The sequence below is a fragment of the Carassius carassius genome, chromosome 38, assembly GCF_963082965.1.
Source record: "Carassius carassius chromosome 38, fCarCar2.1, whole genome shotgun sequence".
Taxonomy (NCBI): domain Eukaryota; kingdom Metazoa; phylum Chordata; class Actinopteri; order Cypriniformes; family Cyprinidae; genus Carassius; species Carassius carassius.
This window is the reverse complement of record NC_081792.1, coordinates 15155202-15176710: the sequence shown is the minus strand read 5'-3', so window position 1 is coordinate 15176710 and position 21509 is coordinate 15155202. Positions and strand designations below refer to the sequence as shown.

The 21509-nt window shown below is 40.0% G+C and overlaps 1 protein-coding gene across 4 annotated transcripts in view; it reads right to left on the bottom strand.

Moving 5' to 3' along the window:
- Positions 1-14513, bottom strand: part of LOC132119402 (chemokine-like protein TAFA-1) — a 183274-nt gene extending 168761 nt beyond the window's left edge. For all 4 annotated transcript variants that reach the window (XR_009426153.1, XR_009426154.1, XM_059529311.1 and 1 more), the window contains exons 1-2: positions 14048-14513; positions 12268-12405 (exon numbers count right to left, since the gene is read on the bottom strand). Coding sequence is in view for 2 of the 4 variants with exons in the window: in XM_059529311.1 (XP_059385294.1) it covers positions 12268-12391 (124 nt within the window). In the remaining 2 variants the exon portion in view is untranslated. The remainder of the gene's footprint in view (positions 1-12267; positions 12406-14047) is intronic.
- Positions 14514-21509: the final 6996 nt, after the last annotated feature.

Here is a 21509-nt window from a genome sequence, read left to right as displayed (position 1 = left end):
CCACGGTGACCCGCCCTGACCCCGGAAGGTCATCAGTGGCTGGTCCTGACTCTAGACCGGTCTTGGGCACCGAATCGGGAACGGCCTCAGGCACGGGCACCGAATCGGGAACGGCATCGGGCACCGCCTCGGCCTCGGGAACGGCATCGGGCACCGCCTCGGCCTCCGGAACAGCATCGGGCACCGCCTCGGCATCGGCCTCCGGAACAGCATCGGGCACCGCCTCAGCCTCCGGAACAGCATCGGGCACCGCCTCGGCCTCCGGAACAGCATCGGGCACCGCCTCGGCATCGGGCACCGCCTCGGCATCGGCCTCGGGAACAGCCTCGGGCACCGCCTCGGCATCGGCCTCGGGAACAGCCTCGGGCACCGCCTCGGCCTCGGGGACAGCATCGGGCACCGCCTCGGCATCGGGCACCGCCTCGGCCTCCGGAACAGCCTCGGGCACCGCCTCGGCCTCGGGAACAGCATCGGGCACCGCCTCGGCCTCCGGAACAGCCTCGGGCACCGCCTCGGCATCGGCCTCGGGAACAGCCTCGGGCACCGCCTCGGCCTCGGGGACAGCCTCGGGCACCGCCTCGGCATCGGGCACCGCCTCGGCCTCGGGAATAGCCTCGGGCACCGCCTCGGGCACCGCCTCGGCCTCGGGAACAGCATCGGGCACCGCCTCGGCCTCCGGAACAGCATCGGGCACCGCCTCGGCCTCCGGAACAGCATCGGGCACCGCCTCAGCCTCCGGAACCGCATCGGGCACCGCCTCGGCCTCGGGAACAGCCTCGGGCACCGCCTCGGCCTCGGGAACAGCCTCGGGCACCGCCTCGGCCTCGGGAACAGCATCGGGCACCGCCTCGGTCTCGGGAACGGCCTCGGGCACCGCCTCGGGAACGTCCTCTGGGCTTTGAGGAACGGTAGACGCCTGTCTCCTCCTCCTCCGTCCTCTATGTTGGCGAGTCGGCGACACCTCGTCTGGAGACTCAGGCGTTGAGTCGGCCATCTTGTGCTGTGGCGCTGGGCTGGCGGCCATCTTGTGCTGTGGCGCTGGGCTGGTGGCCATCTTGTGCTGTGGCTCTGGGCTGGCGGCCATCTTGTGCTGTGGCGCTGGGCTGGCGGCCATCTTGTGCTGTGGCTCTGGGCTGGCGGCCATCTTGTGCTGTGGCGCTGGCTCCGCAGCCATGACATTAACCGTCTTGGGAATCTCTAGGATCTTGGACAGCGTAGCGAAATAATCCAAGAAGGAGTCAGCGGCCCTCCTGGGCGTTGGCGCTGAGCTGGCGGCCATCTTGCACCGTGGCGCTGGGCTGGTGGCCCTCTTGTGCTGTGGTGCTGGACCCGCGTTCCTCATGGGCAGTGTCGCTGGCTTTCTCCTTCTGCCCTGGTGAGACGGCGGCTCTGGTCCCTCCCACGTGAGCCCAGAGTCAAAGGGGAGCCATGGTGGAGAGCGATGCTGGGCTTCCTCTCGCCCACCTCCTCCTCGGCGCCCTCCCCTGGTCCCGCGAAACACGACCAGGCGGGTTCCCTCAAACTGAATGCCTCTCTCCCGCTCGGAGGCTGGGGAAGAAGCGTAACTCGACATACCGCTGGGTCTCAAAGTGACGGAGTCCTTCTGTCACGTCTGGTGTACAGAACACACAGGAGAGAGAACCAATAGCGGGTATGCCTTTTATTAGGGGTTAATCCACAGAGCATAAACAGTCCAGGCGTGAGTCGAAAACCGGAAGAGCAATCCAAACATAAACAAACACGACGGCAAGGCAAGGCAAGATGACGGGCAAGAATTAACGTACAACATTAAACAAGGACTCCGTGACTGAGACTCAGACAGACCAGGTATAAATACACACAAGGATGATGGGGAAACAGGAGACAGGTGGGGAACACAATCAATTACCTAAACAAGGAGGAAGGTGACCAAATAAGGGAGACAGAAAGTGATAAGGTGATAGACACCGTGAGAAGGAGGACATCTAGTGGACACCCAGGGACACAACCCAGACACTGTGACAGAACTAGCCTAGTCTTAACATAAAAAAGACAAATTACATAATATTTCTAAAAACTTACTTAATTCATAGATCTACAAGAAAAAAAGAAGAAAAAAAAACTTTAAACTAACCCAGATAATATTATTTGTAATTTTAAAAAGTTAGGATTAAATTAGAAAAATACAAAACGTAAGCATTTTCAAAAGCGGCCTTCACTGGACTTTTGGACCACTGTATGGCAACTCAACTGTGTTGAACTGTCGTGACATGGACAAATAATGTTATACGAGGACTTATTGATCAAGAACATGGAACGACCCCAGGGGGAAAAAAGGTGCAATGATGGCATATGATGCAAAAACTTGCAGGTGTCTTTAAGAGCCAGGTGCAGAGCCATACAGAGCCATTCTTCAAGCATGACGCTTGATGTCAAAATGGCACCTTTGTGCATGACAAAAAATTCTGAGAACACCACTCCGAGGCATATTACCAACATCCATAGCTGCTACCTTTTTTCTCTTTCTCTCTTTCCCTCCCTCTCTTATGCCTTCCTCTCTGTTCCTCCATGTCACAGAAAGTGTCACAGTGTCAGGCAGAGGACCTGTCACGCAACACAAACATGCACCACCTTAATGAGAACTCCTCGCTGCCTCCTCCACAACTATCCGTACTGAACCCACACACACATAAACACATCACAATCGACTGTCACGTCCGGCCCCTGTACCCTTACCAGCCTTCGTGGCTTTTGGATTCGGCGTGACAGTCCAAATGTATTCAAGAAAAGTTGGAGAGAGATCGCAAACTGCCATCCTGTTTTGCCCTCTCCAGCGAAGAGTAAAAAACTATAATTGCTTCATCCTCGCTTCGGCAGAATGGACGAACAATACGGCGGAAGTGACAGGTGGTGAAAGAGAAGATATACACCATAAGTCACATACGCATTTCAGAGTTTTCAGCTTATGAGAGTACAGGGCCGTTTTTTTAATCTACTTTTTTTTTTGTGGCAATCAATGCATTTCTCTGTGCTCTTTGCATCCACAGGGAAGATTTTATACACTCCCTTCCATTGTGATGCCCACCGCCCTGATATAATGTTATGCTATAAACAAAGACTTCTGGGAAAGAGAGATGGAGGGGACAACGCAGAGCTTTTCATTTTCAAACATTTTTAGGGTTTCATTCATTTAATGTGCTTAGTTTGTTTTATTTGCCTGTCCAAGCTTTACTATAGCTAATCAGTCACTGGGTTAAAACCAACCGGATAATGGGAAAACATAAATAAAACATACAGTAAACGAGAAATCGAAAATATTTTGCAAGGTGGCAATTTGTACCAAGTGATTCATTTGGAAAAGCATGAAGGTCCACCCCAAACCCACAACACTTAAAATTAACCATTAGTGAAGCATAAAAAAAATTGTATGTGATTGATGTCATTAGCCACGTTAACTTAATAGAAAAATTTAAGTGGTTTATTTAGATGGAAACTTTCTAATCCTGAACGTCTATTAAAGTATTTTTTCACAAAGAAATTCTTTAAAAAAAAAGAATGAAAAGCAAATAAACATACAGCACACAGCGAATATGAAATGAAAATGACATAACATTAACAGTTTAATTACTATGTTTATTAATTTATTAGTCAGAACTGTTAAACAGAGACAGTAAACTAGTGAAGACTACATTATAGTTCAGGCACTGGTGTTTTCAGCACTGTCAAAATAGAAATCCCTCTTCCAACATATCGGCCAAATAGAAAAAAATTACTGGCCAATGTAGTAATTAAATGCCAAATATCAGCCGATATATCAGCCTTGGTAACCTATCAGTCGACCACTACATGAGAGTGTGTTGTCTGAACCCAAAATAGACCTTCCAAACTGACATGGAAGTCCAGCAAACCAGTTTTGGCTAGTTTCAGCTGTTTTCAGGAGGGTCAGTATGACAAAAATGTATATTCTTGCAGTGTGTTTATAAATCCCGGGATGTTACGAACATTTCTGGAGGAGGTCACTTAGAAAGTGGTAAAACTAAAGTGCAGCAAAAGCCTCTCAGTGTCTATCTGAAGCAGTTCAAATAAAATTTCTTCTAAATACCCGCAGTGAAATTTGCTATATTGGACACAAAAGCACAGTCATCTCAGACCTGTGTTTCTGTGATCCAACAGCAAAAAAAAACTAGACAGTGATGCATGCAAGTCATGGATGTAAAACAATAGGTATAGACGCTGGGGAAAAGCTTTCCGGAAGGTAATGTCCACTGGGGCCAGAGATGAAGGATGTGTTTGTTGACTAGGTCATTTAGCCAAGGACAAAAATCAAGTCTCACTCCTTATCCTACATACAACAAACAAAATGAGACTAAATCAAACAGAACAATTCAGGGAAATTAATAAAATAATGATTTTGGCCACAGCTACTTTATCGATACCTCAATCCCATGAACCAATGTCAAATTCAGGAAAGGACAAAATTAATTAATACTACTATATATATATATATATATATATATATATATATATATATATATATAGTAATTTAATTAATCTAAGTAATTCCTGTTAATTATATAATATTTTATTATTATTTATTATTTCAGTTGTTCTACTGAATGCATATATTGGCAACTTTATGAACAGAAGAGTGATAAACGTAAACCATAAGACTGAAAATGAATAACGATTCAGTGATTCAAACAGACTTATGATTTTCTTGAAAAGGGAAAACAAAGTTGTTAAAATGAAGAAAAATAACAACTCCAGGGGAAAAACATGACCTGTGGCAACATGGTGGGGATTGATCTACACCTGAATCACACTTTGAACAACCCAGTCAATAACTGCATCTCTAGTCAAACTTACACGCCTGAAGGGTGAGATTCGTGGAAAAGAAAGAAGAAAAAAAGATAAAAAATAAAAGAAAAAGAAATAAAAAGAAAGAACAACAAGTGGAATAAAACTGAAAACCTTAAGTTCAATCACTGAGATCAATAGCGGAAATTTGGCCCTTGTCTTTCCAATTATACAACAGCAGCCAGAGATTCCCAAATATCATCCTGATACTCAGAGAAGTACAGATTGTTGACAGTCTCGGAAATGGCACATTTAGGATTATAAATCCTGACTGTCACTAAACAAAGTAGATATTAAGGTGCAAACTGGTCCAAGCCATCTGCAGTAGCATCCACTGAAAGAGCCAAGAGAAGAGAGAGAAGCGCTGTGGCTTTATATTAATACCCTGCTTGTGATTTCAAATAGCAGAATAAGAATTCATAGTGCTTTGAATGAGAGGCACAAAACAGTCACAATGATTTGTGGGCTGGAATACATTTTACATGGCTCATGTACTCTGCCTGCATTGCAGTCAGCCAGATGGGGAATTCGGTGTCTGGGATCATTTCACTTAACGGAAGCATTGACCACTGGTCGGGCTGGCCTGTGGTTCCACATCTCTGCTTCTCGCTCGAAACTCCTCTACCTAAATTGACTGACAGAAAGCGCTTCTAAGAACTCAACCTTTGGGACAAACAAAGACATGAGTCAGATGCAGCTGTAATTTGCACATGTAATCGAAATTCTAAAATGCAAATGATATCAAGGCTCTGACATGAATTAGAATATCCTCAGATGGAGCTCTTCCACGATGGACGTTTTCAAGATGCATATAGTCATAATGAATGAATTTCCTGGGGATGGAAAGAGCTTCTATGCCCACCTTATTTTCAGGCGGAGGCTGCGATAAGGGAACAGGTCTCTAATCCTGTCCTGTCTCATTGCACTTGGCAAAGAAAATCCTTTAATGCACAGAGCATCCTTTTTGCTTTGTAAATATGAATAACCTCCATATCTCACTTTTGCTGAGCTGCATGCGCTCACCAGGAAAAAAAGATTAAGAACATCTCTTACTGCAATCTTTGTAATATCAGTAAAGATTTCCATTATTAAACAGCAGAAATCCAAATAAAACGCACTTTCTTAATGTTCTGCATGGGTAAAGCTAATTGGGAAATCAGGGCAACCTTGATACGGTGGCTTATTTTGGGTGACAAAGTACGCAAACCAACAGGTACCAGAACAATGTCTTTTACATACAACATGCAGATAAAACATCCCAACACGCATGATTCTGCTATTCCATATTGTATGCAATAGATTTGTAAAGGTTTGTGTGCGATCCGGATTCTACTCGAATGCGCAAACGTGTACATATGAGCGCGCACACATATACAGAACTGTAATAGGATTCTTCAGCTTTTCCAGTGACTGCCTTCACTATCACACACACAGTTAAGAGCAATAATCCATGACAAATTGTCTCATCTGATCCATGACAAATCGTCTGAAGGCCAGATAGAGATGAGGAAATTGAGAGAAAAAAGGAGGCCGAGAAAAAGATGGAAGGGGGAAGGGCATCAGGAGCAGCTCGAGAGAGACATCTGACAGAGAGAGAAAAAGAAAGACAGAGAAAGCGCGAAAGCCAGGTGTGAAAGTAAGAAAGAAATCATGAAAAGGCAAAATGAAAAAGAAAGAACAAAAGAAAGCACAAAAACTGAGAACAAGAAAGAGTAAAAAAGAGAAGGAAAAAAATGTAAAAAAGTTTAACCTGATAAAGTTTAGTTACGATGTCCATGTGGGCAGCATGAAGATCCTGATGAGGTGAAATGGGGTTAGTGTGTGAGAGTGAATCATCCCAGCTAGCCTAATGTTACAGAATTAATTACAAAAGTCTATACAAAATCTATTAATTAAAGAATTCTTTAAAAATATATTACAGCTTCCACAAAAATATTAAACAATATTAAAATGTTTCATAAGCACAAAGTCAGTGTTCAAAGTCAACCATCCAACTCCTGGTGCATGGTTGCCCCCTACAGTTTGGGAGTGCTCTGAGTATCCTGGGTGAATCTAGGCTAGAGTGCTCACTACAACTTGTAACCATGAATTGACACAACAGTCAGCATGTTAGAATATTTTATTTCTACATACAGTACATAACATCTGTGCTTCCAGGCTCTTGAAAAGCACCAGCCACCACTGACGTAAACACACCCGGATTAATTTTATTCAAGCATAAAAAAAATGTAACACTTGCTGTATTATTAAAAACTCTAGTTAACATAATTTGATGAAAGTGAGAGCATATCTGATTCATAATCCACTGTCGTCATTGGTTGTATAACAGGAGACCACGATGACTAAGGTTAAATCAAACTATGACCCAACATGCACCTACGATATTGGTCATTCATATTCTCAGGAAGACTCTGGAGGCAAGCAAATAAACGCGAAAAGAGATGAGGTTAGTTTCTCTCTCTGTTGCTGGGCTACAACACCAGCTGATCGGAAAATATTCAGCAGCGGTCGCTGTATCAGGCCAAAACCAGAGCGGCATGGGCATTCATTTAGTAAGGAGGGAGGAGGAAGGGAAACACTGGAGTTTGGGATTGTGTCATGTCACATTGTGCTCATCAGTCAATGTATTGGATTATTTCTTGAGAGACCAGAATTGGCTGCCCGGAATTGGACCACCATCAATCTCGGCCGAGAGTGGAACGCGGGCGGGGGCCAGTCCTGCACGGGCTCATGGGATGCGGACGACTTGGAGCCGGGGCCTGAACAGGTGATGGAGCAGCGGAGTGACTCAACTCGTTACTCAATATAAGCCTCAGCTGCGATGGGATGTTTTGGTTGCTCCTCAAAAATTGGGTTGTGGGGGACAGAGAGAGAATTCAAAAGCAACCAAATCCATTTTGATATTCATGTCAAGCTGCTGTTATAGGAGGTAAGCCGATTTCTGCAGTATTGTGAAATGCCTGAACTGCATGGAGGATTACACTTGTAAAGAGACACCTCTGACCTGACAACTACTGTATCCATCATCCTAAAACAAATAATGATTCTGCTAACTGTGCAGCTAAAGCTACTAAACTGCATGAGTTCTGTATTCACTGCATAAACATAGGCTATTTCTTTTGAAGTGCCCCATTACGCCTTTTCGAACATAACCTTTCATGCAGTGTGTCATGTAGCTATGTGTGAACATAAACTATCAGCAAAGTTGTGAAGCCTACAGTGCACGATAAATAAAGTAATAGTCTATCAAAAAAAAAAAAAAGAGTCGGCTCTCAATCGCCTAAACGAGTTGTCAGAAATTCAAATCTTATTCTGTTACGGCTCTACGTCATGACGTAACACATTTGCATAATGTCTGCACATGTTTTTCATCAACAATAAAATTTCCATGTGGTTAACATCATTTCGAGAAGACTCTGTATCCTACGCTGTGAGAGTAAATTTGTTTGATCACATCTTATAATTACCACAAACTTGTTAACACTTGACACTTACCACTGAAATGTCCTAGTCCAGTCATGCTTGAGAATCAGTCTCTTGTCGATCAGCCAGTTCAACCGTTTCATCATCAGACTCTGACTTGAATTGGTGAGGTTCAATCGATACTATGTTTTCTATGTATTGACCACAGTCTATGGTAATGACAAGTCTCCGGTCCTGTCATTCCGTCATTGCAATGGGCGTTTCGTTTCCGACACGCGCTGATGCGGTAGACCAATCCAGAGCCAATCTCTACGGCTCTGGACTAATCAAAAAGGACTGCTCCATCTCATGTAAAGGAGGGGTTTAGCGAGACTGATTCTTTGAACTGCTTTGCATGAGTTGTTTACGAAATTTATTAAAAAACATTTTATTTAAAAAAATTTAAATGTAATTTTTTTTACTATTTTCTCAGAAAACTAACATGTTTTTTGATCTTGCATGCATGTAAAACTGTTTTAAGAGACTCATAAAACAATATTAGCGACCTTAAAAATGGTATAATAGGGGCACTTAAATACATTTTGGCCTCTTTAAAAAAAAAAGTAAAAGGAGTAAAAGTAAAATGTTATCACTTTATAAACAGTAATCTCTATCTTAATCACTGGGTGAGCTTAAAAGGCAAGTACTTTGCAACAAATGGCCAATAACTGATACTGACCGATTTAATGGACTTGTTACATGCCAGACTTAAATCTGCAATGTCTATCTATCACAAGTCAACCAAGTACAAACCAATGTTCTGCCGTAAATAGCACTAAACTAAACATTATCTAAACCATTCTTCCTGAAATAGAAATTGCTGTCAATCAATTAGCACAACATGTCAAATCTTGAGTTTATAATAATTGTCATTAAGAGAGAATGTACAAAGATAAATGTCTGCCTTAAACATATTTTCAGCATCAAAGACATCAGCCTGCAATTCATCATTTACAAAAGATTTTGGCTCAGGGACCTAAATGTCCACCTATGGAAATACAATTGCTCCTGGCTACACTTATACACTTCTGTCTAACCCACAGAGTAATTTGGTGCTGTTCTCTCCTATCTGGGTTTTGAAGCATTTTTGGCACTGTTATAAAGTGTTTGTCCTCAAGTCTCATCGGTGGGGGTGTTTCACAGTTAAATAAATGATGACAGCTTTCAAAATGAATCATGCTCTGCTTTCCTTTCTCATTTTTAATCTTAGCTACTTTTTTAATAGGCTTTGATTGCTGGATAATAGCACCATGGATAAAAAAAAATAAAAATTAAAAACCTTTTCAAAATGTTAGATCTCCTTCAAGCAATGGAAACCTATTTATAATAAAAGGTATTCTTAGTGAAAGTAGAGATGGTTGTAGAATTACAAAATCAATTTTAATTAAGGTATTAATAGTTTTTTTTAATTCCAAGAAAATTGCTGGTGTCCAAGTGATTAGGAGCCAGTGTATTATCAAATTCTTGAGTGAAAGTGCTATTTCTATTTTACAAAACTTTACAAGAACTGCACACGTGGGTGGAGAAACTCAATCAATTCAAATGAAAGTTGCAAGAAAGAATAGTATAAACAAAACAGACAAACAAATTTTTTTTTTCAAAAATATACAAAAATACAAAAGTAAAAACATACAAGCTGGTTTTTCTTGTCAAAAATCAGTGCTTAACATGTGTCAAGCAGAGCTGATGTCTTAAAAAACCTTCATCAAACTCTCCATTCAATAAGTTACTGCAATGTAAGATATTCTATAACATGCAAAGTATACAGTTTTAAAGTCAGTGAAGATGACACAAGCCAGAAGGTGATACTCAAGGGTAGTCAATTATGTCTGAAACCTGACATCAAGAAAGCTCATTAACAATACTGCCGATAGACCCAGCTTTACATGCTTGTTGATTCAGTTAGCAACAAAACTGGGCCTACGCAGGAAAGCTTGAGCTCAGGGACACCTAATTAGTGTGTTCCATGTCTTTGCACCTTTACCATTATAAAGGAATTACATAAAAAGTCTCCATTAAACATGGTTCATCTAAATGATGCAGTATTACACCACAGAGTTAGAACTGTAGACTATGGTTGTGACGGTGAGGAAATCTTCCCACCGGTTAATCAACGTGTGACAACACCCGTAATACCAGTATCACCGCGGGAGCGTTCCCTCTTTTTTCATCCTTCTCTATTAAATAGCTTGTAAGAGCTGAGTGCACATTTTACTTTCACTTTCACATAGCTGCAATTTGTGTTAAGGAATTGTTTGTTTTTAGTTCGTTTGAATTTTCCCTATTTTTTTCCTAATTTTCCTTTGCTTTTAAATAGGTTAAAAGCACATCACCATCACTGTCAGCACCATCTATCGTGGCAAGCCTACCGTAGACTAAGATTTCATACTTTGAATCATGATTCAGTCAGAAATGTGGACCCACTAAGAACTCAACCTGTTATTCAATTACTAGGTCACTTCAGTATGAAAATCTTTGCAACATTTTTACTCACTGCATTTAAAAAAGAACATACATGGATTGTGGTACTGCCATGATGGTCCAACGCAGATAATGTTATTTAAACACTTACATAAAACTCACTAAAGTTGCAGTTTAGACAGGTTTTGTTTTTGAAGTAAAAACATGTAACCTTCTTTGGTATTTTCTACATTTTTAAAACAACATTTCTATATGTACTAAACCATGAGAACTTTAGCAAAACAAGATCTTCAGCCAATGCAATATGGATGCGTGCGAGAGTGGGAGTGTATTTAAAAACTACAACCCTCCATTACGAGTCCTTTTTGACCTTTCTAACACCAGAGATATGATTTATCACACACGTTTTTGTCTAACTTTCCCATATATCGCGGAGTGTGATGGGGCATGATTTATTTTTGTTGTTCAGCTGACCCCTTCAATAATTCAGGGAACACTTACTAGGGGCATGCTCTTTCTTTGTACATCTCTGGCACCATGCTCTGCTGGACCTGGAAGCACTGTGTTAAAAATTCATCCGGGTCTTTCTGACGTTCATCGCACTTTTCTCTCCTTGTATTGGTTTAATGAGTTTGAAGTGCTTTCTGAGAAGTAATATGTATGCGGTCTTATGAGATGTTAAAAAAATAAACAAAGTTTGCAATAGTTTAAGCACTAATCACACTTCACTATACTTGGACTCCTGGTGTGTTCCTTTTTCTACCCTGGATGCTAAATCAGCATTAATGAAGCAACAAACACATTTACTACATAATCTATAAGGACATTGCAAATATATGTGCATGCGGCATACTAACTCGCGCAGCATTAAATTGCTTTGGAGTTCTTTGTAGCCTTGCTCCGCTGTTGAAGTATGCCACAATCGCTTCCATTTGCATACTTAGTGTTGAAGAGAGACCCACCTTGCTGTCTCTCCTCCCGTCAGCCCTCATAGACTAACACTTCTTAATTGCCAAATACTTCCATAGAGCGGGCGATAGACGTAAATTGTCATTTCCACCAGAGCCTCTGTGATCAAAGCTGCTCATATTCACAGCATGCTGATAGGAGAGTTTAGCCTCAAGCCTGTCTCGCACACGCACACATACGCTCATGGAAGATTTCCACCGCTGCAGTCTCAGGAAAACTCACGATGCAAAACCCTTTACAAGTCACTCGTTGAAAACAAGAACAAAGCGTCTTGAGCTGGGTTTCTATGTAAATCTCTTTACATAACAGAGGTGGGGCACAAGAAGAGGATAACACACCTACCAAATTTCACAATCATAGTGATGAGCATTTTATGGACTTAGGCTCACTTTTATGCAAAACTGATAGCGATAAAGTCAATGCAAAGTCATCTCGATCTCATATGCCTTTTAAAACATGAGCGTCCCTAAACCGAACATCTACGATGCAGGGAATACCACAACCAGCAGAGTTAAACACTTCAACGAACACATCACTGACTCAGTGACAAGGAACATATGGCTTAAATGAGACACTGACCCAGAATCTGTATGGCGTTGCGGCCCGGGTGGGTCACATGATGCTGCTGGATGGTCTCGTACAAAGTGGCGTGGCACAGCAGTAAGCAGCTAACACTTATCCACAGACACAGGAGCCAGGACATGGCAGGAGCACCAGCTGAAGAGAAAAGACACCAAAGCCAGAAGATAAAAGCAGAATGTTTATTCTATCTGACACACACCTGCACGTATTATTTCAGCCTTCAACATTACTGAATAATGCACCGTTAACAATCATAATTTCACACTGTAACTTTTAAGTCAGTATAAATTAAAAATAACAATGCTTTTTTTTAGATCATCAGGTAAAGTACATTAAGACCACTGACTGATCATTACATATTCTCAAAACCACACTAATTAATCTTGAGGGAATAACCTTGTTTTTTGTTTGCATTACTTTATGGTGAGTCCTTTCATAACTAGTGCATAACCTTGGATTGATCGGCACTGCGAGACAGGAACACAAACCAAATGAGTTCTGCTTTATTATATAATGACAATGATTTATAGTCAAAACATAAACTATTAGCCTACATACTCAATACACAAGCTCTTTGAATGTTTAAACAAGTCTAAATTTAAATTTGTAAACCAAAGACTGACATCTGGATTGTTTTTAACACTTCTAAATCAGTCCTCGACTCATCTTCCAAAATCTTGGCAAACAGTGTTTTATTAAAGTTTGGTACATGGCACAGTTCTCCTACACTCTTTAAGCTGACGGGCATCACTCAGTGCACCCTCAAATGACATTGAAATTTCCAATGAATATTCATCAAGTCTCAAAATTAAGCAAATCATTATTAACAGCACATTGTAATCCCCTTTGCTACACTAAAGACTCCTTAATCCACAGTTTTGTGGAAATGTGAACTGTTCCCAGAGGAGTGCTATTCTCTCCCTTTGGCTGGCAAACTCCCCAAATTAAAAACTTCAACTGTCTTCTTGCATATCTTTCATCTTCCAGGTAACACTGTAAGTCATGAAATGGTGTCTGAGATTCAGACAAGTTAGTTAGAGCAGCTTTGGGAGTAGGTGCTCGCAGCTATTGTATAATTAATGCATTGATCTGATACAGTAAATCATCTGGTTGGATGCTTTTACATGTTTTACTTTGTGGTCCATATGCTCAGCATCACCATCCTCAGACACACCTGCACACGACCACCACGAGATATCCTGTACTCACACACTTAAGATGATGTTGACATGAAGGTAGAAATAAATAATAACAACAAAACTATTAATAATAATATAAATAAATGTTAATCATTTACAATATTTTATTTTATAATAACAATAATATAAATTATTATTATTTTACAATTTCTGCGTGGTTTCATACATAATATTCTGGAAAAAAAAGAAAAAAGAAACACTACTCTATTTTGTTCTTGCATTGTATTTCAGATTTTATTACAAAGCACAGCTCGTGAGTGTTATTGAATGTAAAATACTGGCCATCATATGTTAATTTGAGTTTTGGATTGGCAGGAAAATCTGCACCGTATTGAAACTGTCTACTCTCAGCATCACTGATGAGCATCATAGACTGTATGATAAGCATGTAGGCAAATTATCAATGACTCGGAGTCAGAGACGAACAAAATGCATGCTTAAAAGTGTCTAGTCAAGTTTTCCGTTTAATAAATGCACACATCTTTTGACTTTCTAGTCATTCTTTTTAGGTGACTTCCAGTAGAATTAAGATTTTGTTTCATATCCTACCATGGCACAACAATCACACCTAATCTTACCTGTGAGATACGGTGGGAAGAAACGTGCCGTCAATTGTTCATCCAATATCCTCAGCACATAGTCATAAATCCAACCATGCTCTCAGAAAAGAGCTTCCCAGCTAAAGTTCCTATTCGGATCTGCGGGTCAGAGGAGGGATGAGGAGACTTCTGTTCCCGCTCCTGCCCTTTATCCCCTCTTCTGGTGCAAGTCCTGTTTGCAATCCACCGAACACAGTCAGGCACCCGACAGCAGAAACTCCCGTCACAGCTGTGAAACGCTGTCAGAAACTAGCTGGGGTTTGAGGGACGTGAGGCTCGTCATGTCACCTTTAAATCACCAGAGAAGCAACGTCTTCCTCCTGTTTTTCAGCCTCCTCACGCTTCTCTCTGAAGGTGAAGCTTCTTTGGGGGATAACAAGCTAATTTGCCTCTTCACTTTTTGGTCCTGCACATGCGACGGCACCCCCCTCTCTCTCTCTCTCTCTCTCTCTCTCTCGCTCTCCCACTCTCTCTTTCTCTCTCAGTCTATCTCTCTCCTCTCAGCTCTTCTCTCCTATGGAGAAGCTACTCAGTACAAGTCTCTCCTCTTCCCAATGTACTGATTGGTGTGAGTGCAGGCGTGCTCGTGTGTATGACAATATCGCCTCACACGTCTTAAAGCAAGACTTCCGACTGTAGCCGAACAGAAAGGCACCTATACAGTTGATATAATCTTGTATGCATGTTTATTTCTGTATGCAACTGCAGCCTGGAAAGAAGACAAGACCGGATGGTTTAATTTCACAATATGCTTCCTCAATTCTCCAGATTTTGGAGGGTTTGAACAAAGAGTCTGAAATATGCTCAGAGCATCACACTTTTAATAGAAGACTGACCGCAGCTGCGTTTGCAATCAATTCAATATTCTAATTCAGATTGCTGCGGTGTTTCTTTGCCTGTTTGTGCAATCTAAATGGCTCTTTGTGTTGCGCGCGGCTCTCGCTGGCTGTTGAGTGTTGCCAGAAAAAAGTTGCAGCTGGCACGCCTGGCACACAGAAACAGTCGTCCCCTTTATGTGCTGATGCTGTTGTGGGAATTCAGTGGTATTTATTATCCGACATGATTTTTGGATAATAAAGAATGACTATAAATAAACAATCAGATAGCACATTAAATTTTATATATTTATATATTATATATATATATATATATATATATATATATATATATATATATATATATATATATATATAAACCTAACCTATGTAAAACAAATATATATATATATATATATATATATATATATATATATATATATATATATATATATATATATATATATATATATATATATTATATATATATATTAGAAAAATTAAGCAATAATTAAATAGGTAAATAATTAAATATCATACAGAATATTTACTTCAAAAGGTACTTTTAAATAATAATAATTAATCTATTAAAACTTTTTTAAAAACTCCAGAAATTTTTTTATATTGCAGATGGCCCTGATACAGAATAATGTGGTTAAAATGTGTAATATGAATAGTATAGAGTTCAAGTGTTTATTGTTATTTCTCCCAGAGGGAGAATCGAAACACAGTTTCGATAACATCCAATAACATCATTATGCAATAAATACGTACACATCTAACAATAGCAACAATAATGACAGCACAGCACAATAGACAAATATATGCAGCGCTATATATGCAAAGTATGTTGGGAGATAATAGTCCATTGCTAGGCCCACAAGAGACAGAGATAAAAGATGAGGGCAGTGGTCAACCACAGGTGTTAAGTAACCTGATCCCCTGGGGAAAGAAACTGTTTCTCAGTCTTGTAGTTTATTCTTGAACACTGGAGTCTTCTTCCAGAAGGGAGTAGGCAGAACACTTCAGCACCGCATGTGAGTGCTGTCCTTCATAGTTCTGGTTGCTTTCTTAAGGAATCGCACCCTGTAGATGTCCTCCATAGTTACAGTAGGAAACTGGATGCATTGATGTTCTAGGCAGCCTTTACCACCTTCTGTAGAGCCCCCCTGTCAGAGGCTAAACACCTGCCAAACCAGACTGTGATGTTATTGGTCAGAATGCTCTCCACTACACAACTGTTAATGTTGATCATGATAATGCTACTTATGCCTACTTTTTTAAGTCTTCTCAGGAAGTGTAGTCATTGTTGGGCTTTCTTCACCAACGAAGTGATGTTCTTGTTCCATGAGAAATTATCTGTTAAATGAACAACCAGAAACTTGAAGCTTCCGACTATTTCCACTGTAGCACCATTAATGAGCAGTGGAGAGTGAGTCGCAGATGTCTTTCTGGAGTCAGTTATCATTTCTTTCATCTGACTGACACTGAGGGTCAGATTATTTTTTTTGCACCACCACTCCAGATCCTTCACCTCTTCTCTGTATGCTGTCTCGTTGTTATGTGAGATGAGGCCCACCACTGTTGTATTGTCAGCCAACTTAATGATATGATTGTCCTGATGCTGTGCAACACAGTCATGGGTTAGTAGCGTAAACAATAGTGAGCTGAGGACACATCCCTGAGGGGCTCCGGTGTTCAGAATGAAAGGGTGAGATGTGTTCTTGTGAATCCTTACTACCTGGGTTCTAATAGTCAGAAAATCCAGGACCCAGTTGCAAAGAATGGCTTATTAGTATAGGTAGGCAAAATGATTCACACACACACACACACACACACATTAGTTTCACTATGTTAGTGAGGACATTGAACATTCTTCCACTGATTTCGTATCAGGTTAATGATCACCAAACCCAACCCCTACTATTGGTTTGTCCAAGAATTTCACAATATAAGTGAGGACATCTGGCCCTCACAAGTATAGTCAAAACAAGTACACTTTTATATATATATATGAATATATATATGAAATGAATATATTTAGATATTCATTTATGCCTTTTCATATTACTTTTTCTAACCAAATCTATACTGTATAAGCAACAGAAACCACTGTCTCTCGGGGGCCAACTGGGATATGAAATGTAGGCAAACCAAATCTCTTGAAATTTTACAGGCGTATGCTGAGGCAGTCGTGTCAAGATCTATTACTTCTTTCTTGACACAACTGACTACATTGTGACATTTCAGTGACAGTAAAGCTGACAAATGCTGCACAGAGCAGCTGGAGCAGAGAACCTGCCCACGCTGTCGTCACATGAATATCTAAGGGCTGAAAAATATGTTTGAGAGCGTGTGCGAGTGTAGATGAGTGAATCGAGATCGGACAGATAAAGCACTTGACTTCTCCCACTGATGCTTAAATCGGAGATTCATTTCAGATGGTGGGAACATGGTTCTACTTGAGTGCAGACAGTGAGCCTAGCCAAAGGGTGTTTCTCGTCCTGCTGTTGTCTGAGACACTCGATGGTCTCCATGTGCAAGACTGCCAAGACTGGAATCACTGGCTGGAGTGGAACAACTGTTGTTAAAGGGAGCATGGGGAAAAAATACAGTGTACCAAAACAGCGAGAGATAGATATTTATTACTCTCTCAGTAGGGTGTCCTAAAGAGACCAAGTGACTGGTTACCTGCTGAGCTTATTGGCACCCATGTAACTGTTAACAAGGCAATTATGCATGTACACTAGTGGCCGATGATGCCACATTGCATTGCAATGGCTTGAGAAAGTCTACAAACTACCACTGAAAAAAACAAAAAAAATCTTGAGAAAATATAAGATACTACATATTTAAATACAGTTTAAATGTATGCATCTGACAGTTGCTTTGCATAAAAGCATCAATAAAAAGACTAAAGAGGAACATAAAAGTGGCTACCATCAACTGAAGGAGCATTATGTCATGTAGCTTCCAGTCTTGACAGCTCCATTGATTATAATGGAAGCAATCTAATTTTGATACGCTGACATGGTGTGAGGAAAAAGGAAACCATGAGTATGTAATGAGGAAAAAGTTTATGAGTCCCTGTGAACTTTTAGCACAGACCTTGAATTTTATTATGGCCGCCCTGTTGACCATTGCTTTCATCAGAGCGTTAGCACAGTAATGTAATGGCCGTGACTCAGCAAAATAGAGCCGCTACAGATGAAGGACTTAATGGCACTGACGTGAAGCACAGAATGTAACAAAATTAGTATAATTTGTAACTAATGCACTACCACAAAAGCACACTGAAGGGGGAGAAGGTTTTACCCATTACATTATGGCAGCAGGGTAAACAAAAAAAAGATTTCTGAATTAGCTTGGATGAATGCATTAGCATTTAAGTAGCTGTGTTTTTAAAACTCCTTTTGTGCTGGCTGACTTCATGAAAATGGCTCGTGTTTATTTTAGGAGCTTCAAAATCACATTTGTGTTCCATCAGTGTTGTGTGCCACTAAAACTTAAAACATGGTCTTTCTTTGAACATCTTTATATGCCTCTAAGGACGACTTAAAATAAAAATCATCCAATTAGCTGTTTCTCATGGCGATAATGTATGTTTACAACAGCGAATCTATTCCGCGTCTCATTGTTTTGCATTGTTTCGTCATTTGGGGTTTGGTTTTCTCATTTATGATTATATTTTTTTTCACATCGTGACGCTTGTGTTTTGGGGAAACCACTGGCTTTATCGTTACTGTAGCGTTCACTCTCTACCCTTCCTTCAGTCTCTCATCTCTTGGGCTCCTAATATTTCCAAGCATCTGTCACCGCTGTCCATGCCAAGCTGGGCTAGACCAGTCCAAACACTAGGAGCCAGCTGTTTGCATCCAAGCACCACAGATAAATGCTGGTCTGGTGCTGCTGCTACCCACGATTTCTCCATATTGCACCTTAGTTGAAAAATGCCCTAAAGGGACAGTTCAAGCTAAGAAATAAATTATGTCATCATTTACTCACCCTCATGTCATTGCAAACCAGTATGACTTTATTTCTTCTGTGAAATACAAAAGATATTTGGAAAAGAGTCTTGTTAATAAAACAATTGTTTTGAGTTAAGGTTGAGTAATGACAAAATATTATTTTTATTTATTTATTTATTTATTTTTATTAGTAACCAAGATTATATCAAGTAGATTAGAGAATCTAACACACACTTGGATAGTTATGAGGCTTATGCGGCATACTTTGTGGAGTGCATGTTTTACAACATAAGATGTCTTCAGAGTGAGACACTCTAAAGCAAGAAGAGGAAGTGCATTCAATGTTTCATAAACTTAGTGGGGTGAGTGTCTGAAGCACGTATGAAACAATCTTGCTTTGCTCAGAGGTGCCTCGAGGCCAAAAGGGCCTGGAAATGAATTACAAAAGCTAAAAAAAAAAAAAAAAAAAAAAAGTTTTGCGTGATCCAGACAAAGACTTCGGCTTTCTGGTTCTAAAACAGGAAAAAACAGACTTTACCTGGAATCTAAGTGAAAATGTTCTTAAATCTTAAAACATCAAGAGAAGGATCCCACCCTGAAAGTGATACAATGATATTGTCATAAAAATCAGAAGTGAGATCTCAAAAATTTACACTGAAGTTAAATATTTAAACATTGCAAATTTCTGACAATATTAGGGTGACCATACATAATCTTTTATCAAATTGCCTTATAACATCCGGGTTTTGGCTTTATTTTTCTTTTGACATGCTATCTAAAGTCCTTGTACAACCAGTATGCACGTATATGCATTGTTTTGACTGTTCTACAGATCCTGCCTTCTCACAAAGCTTAAAAACAAATTATTATATTCAAGGCTTGTGTGCTATTGGCAAATAACTTTTTAATCACTACCTTCAGTAAAGGTTACACCGGATTCACATATCACATGCAATAACGTTAGCAAGATTACAGCATTCACACTGACAGTGTGAATCATATTGTTGCGTCCCATTCATCGAAATGAAAACGGTGGAAAAAGCTTTGTGCAGCTTCAGGTACGATAGCAAATGACTCCCATACACAAAGTCCTGTGCTTTCATCCCGGGCAGGATTGCTTGCAAAGCTAATGTGTGTCAGTGGCAAATTAAGGAAACCTATTAGAAGCACATATTTATATAAAAAACATAAAACAAAAGGAATGAGTTTGTGAGCTAAATTAACTGAAATGAACACTTCACAATAAGGCTCATTAACATTAGTTCATAAATTATATTTATTTTAGAAATATATAAGTAGAAATTAATGAAAATTCTGCCTGCATATTATACAGTTTTTACTGCAGAAAAAAGGAAAAAAACTGTCAATGGGCTGGTACCTTTTCAAAAGGTGCAGCTTTGTATTTCATTTTCCCCCAAAAGATTGCGCATAGACAACTTACTAGTACCAAAAATCTACATATTAGCACCTAAATGGTAAATATATGTACCCTTTGTAAAGGTACTGCCCCAGTTGTCAACTTTTGAACCTTTTGTGTTTCTAGATAAAATATCCTTATACCTGTTAATAACGCATTAGCATTATATTAAATAATGCTAACCATTTTGTACCCGTTTTTACCATTAAAAAGTATTAGCCCCACTTTTGGGGTTAAGAAATATAAGACCCCCCCCCCCATCCAACCCATCATTGTTCCCTTTTTTTGAAAAAGCCAATATGTCACCCTGACATTATTAGCTTGTTACTTTTTACAAGAGAACCTGTGCTAGTGTTAAATTTGAAACTGATTTTCCTGACTGCAGTGTTATGAAATTGTTTGTTGCACTGACCTGATTAAAACTCCACAAGTAAATATTATGTTCCTGTCTCCTCATTTGAATTTCAATGAAAGAGCTGCATTGGCCCATAAGTTAAACCAAATTCACCTAAACAGGGTACACGTGTATTTGCATGCAATGTCTGCTTTGTTTTACTGCCTAATTTTCAGCCATCTAGGGCCCCAAATACAATTCTGATAGTTAAAAGAACTTTTCATCTGATGTATGTCATCTGAACTATAAAGATCACTAATCTAATTGTTACATATAATAGTATAGACTATAACTGAATCCATAGATTCACATTTTGAAAGCCAAGCACACTGCTAACCAATAAGGTTTCCCAAACTGAGATTTGTGAAGGAACGATAGAGGGATTAGGAATTAATTTAAAACAAATAAATAATTAAATCATCAAAAATAAAACAAAAAAATTGTAATATAAAACAATGAAATCAAAAACACTTACTAACAAAGACTAAATATTCAGTCACATTTGTCATGGAAACATAAACCAAAATCAGAACATCAGAACTGCAAACGTGTCAGTGTTTTGTTAAATTATTCAAATATTAACTTGGGCCCTAGACAGACTCAACTCAAAATGATGACCACACTGTTGATGTTTTTGTGCTAAAATACACTATGCAAAAATGGTGCAACTGATTAGTGAATTTGCCCCAAAGTGTATAAATAACAGTGTGTCTCTATTTGCTCAATTATTACATCTTAATTAGCAGTTAACAAATAAAAAAATGACATACATAAACTTGTCACTTCATCCTCCTCCAGCATTTTGAGAGACAGGATTTCTGCAGTTTTCCTTAAAATCAATATTAAT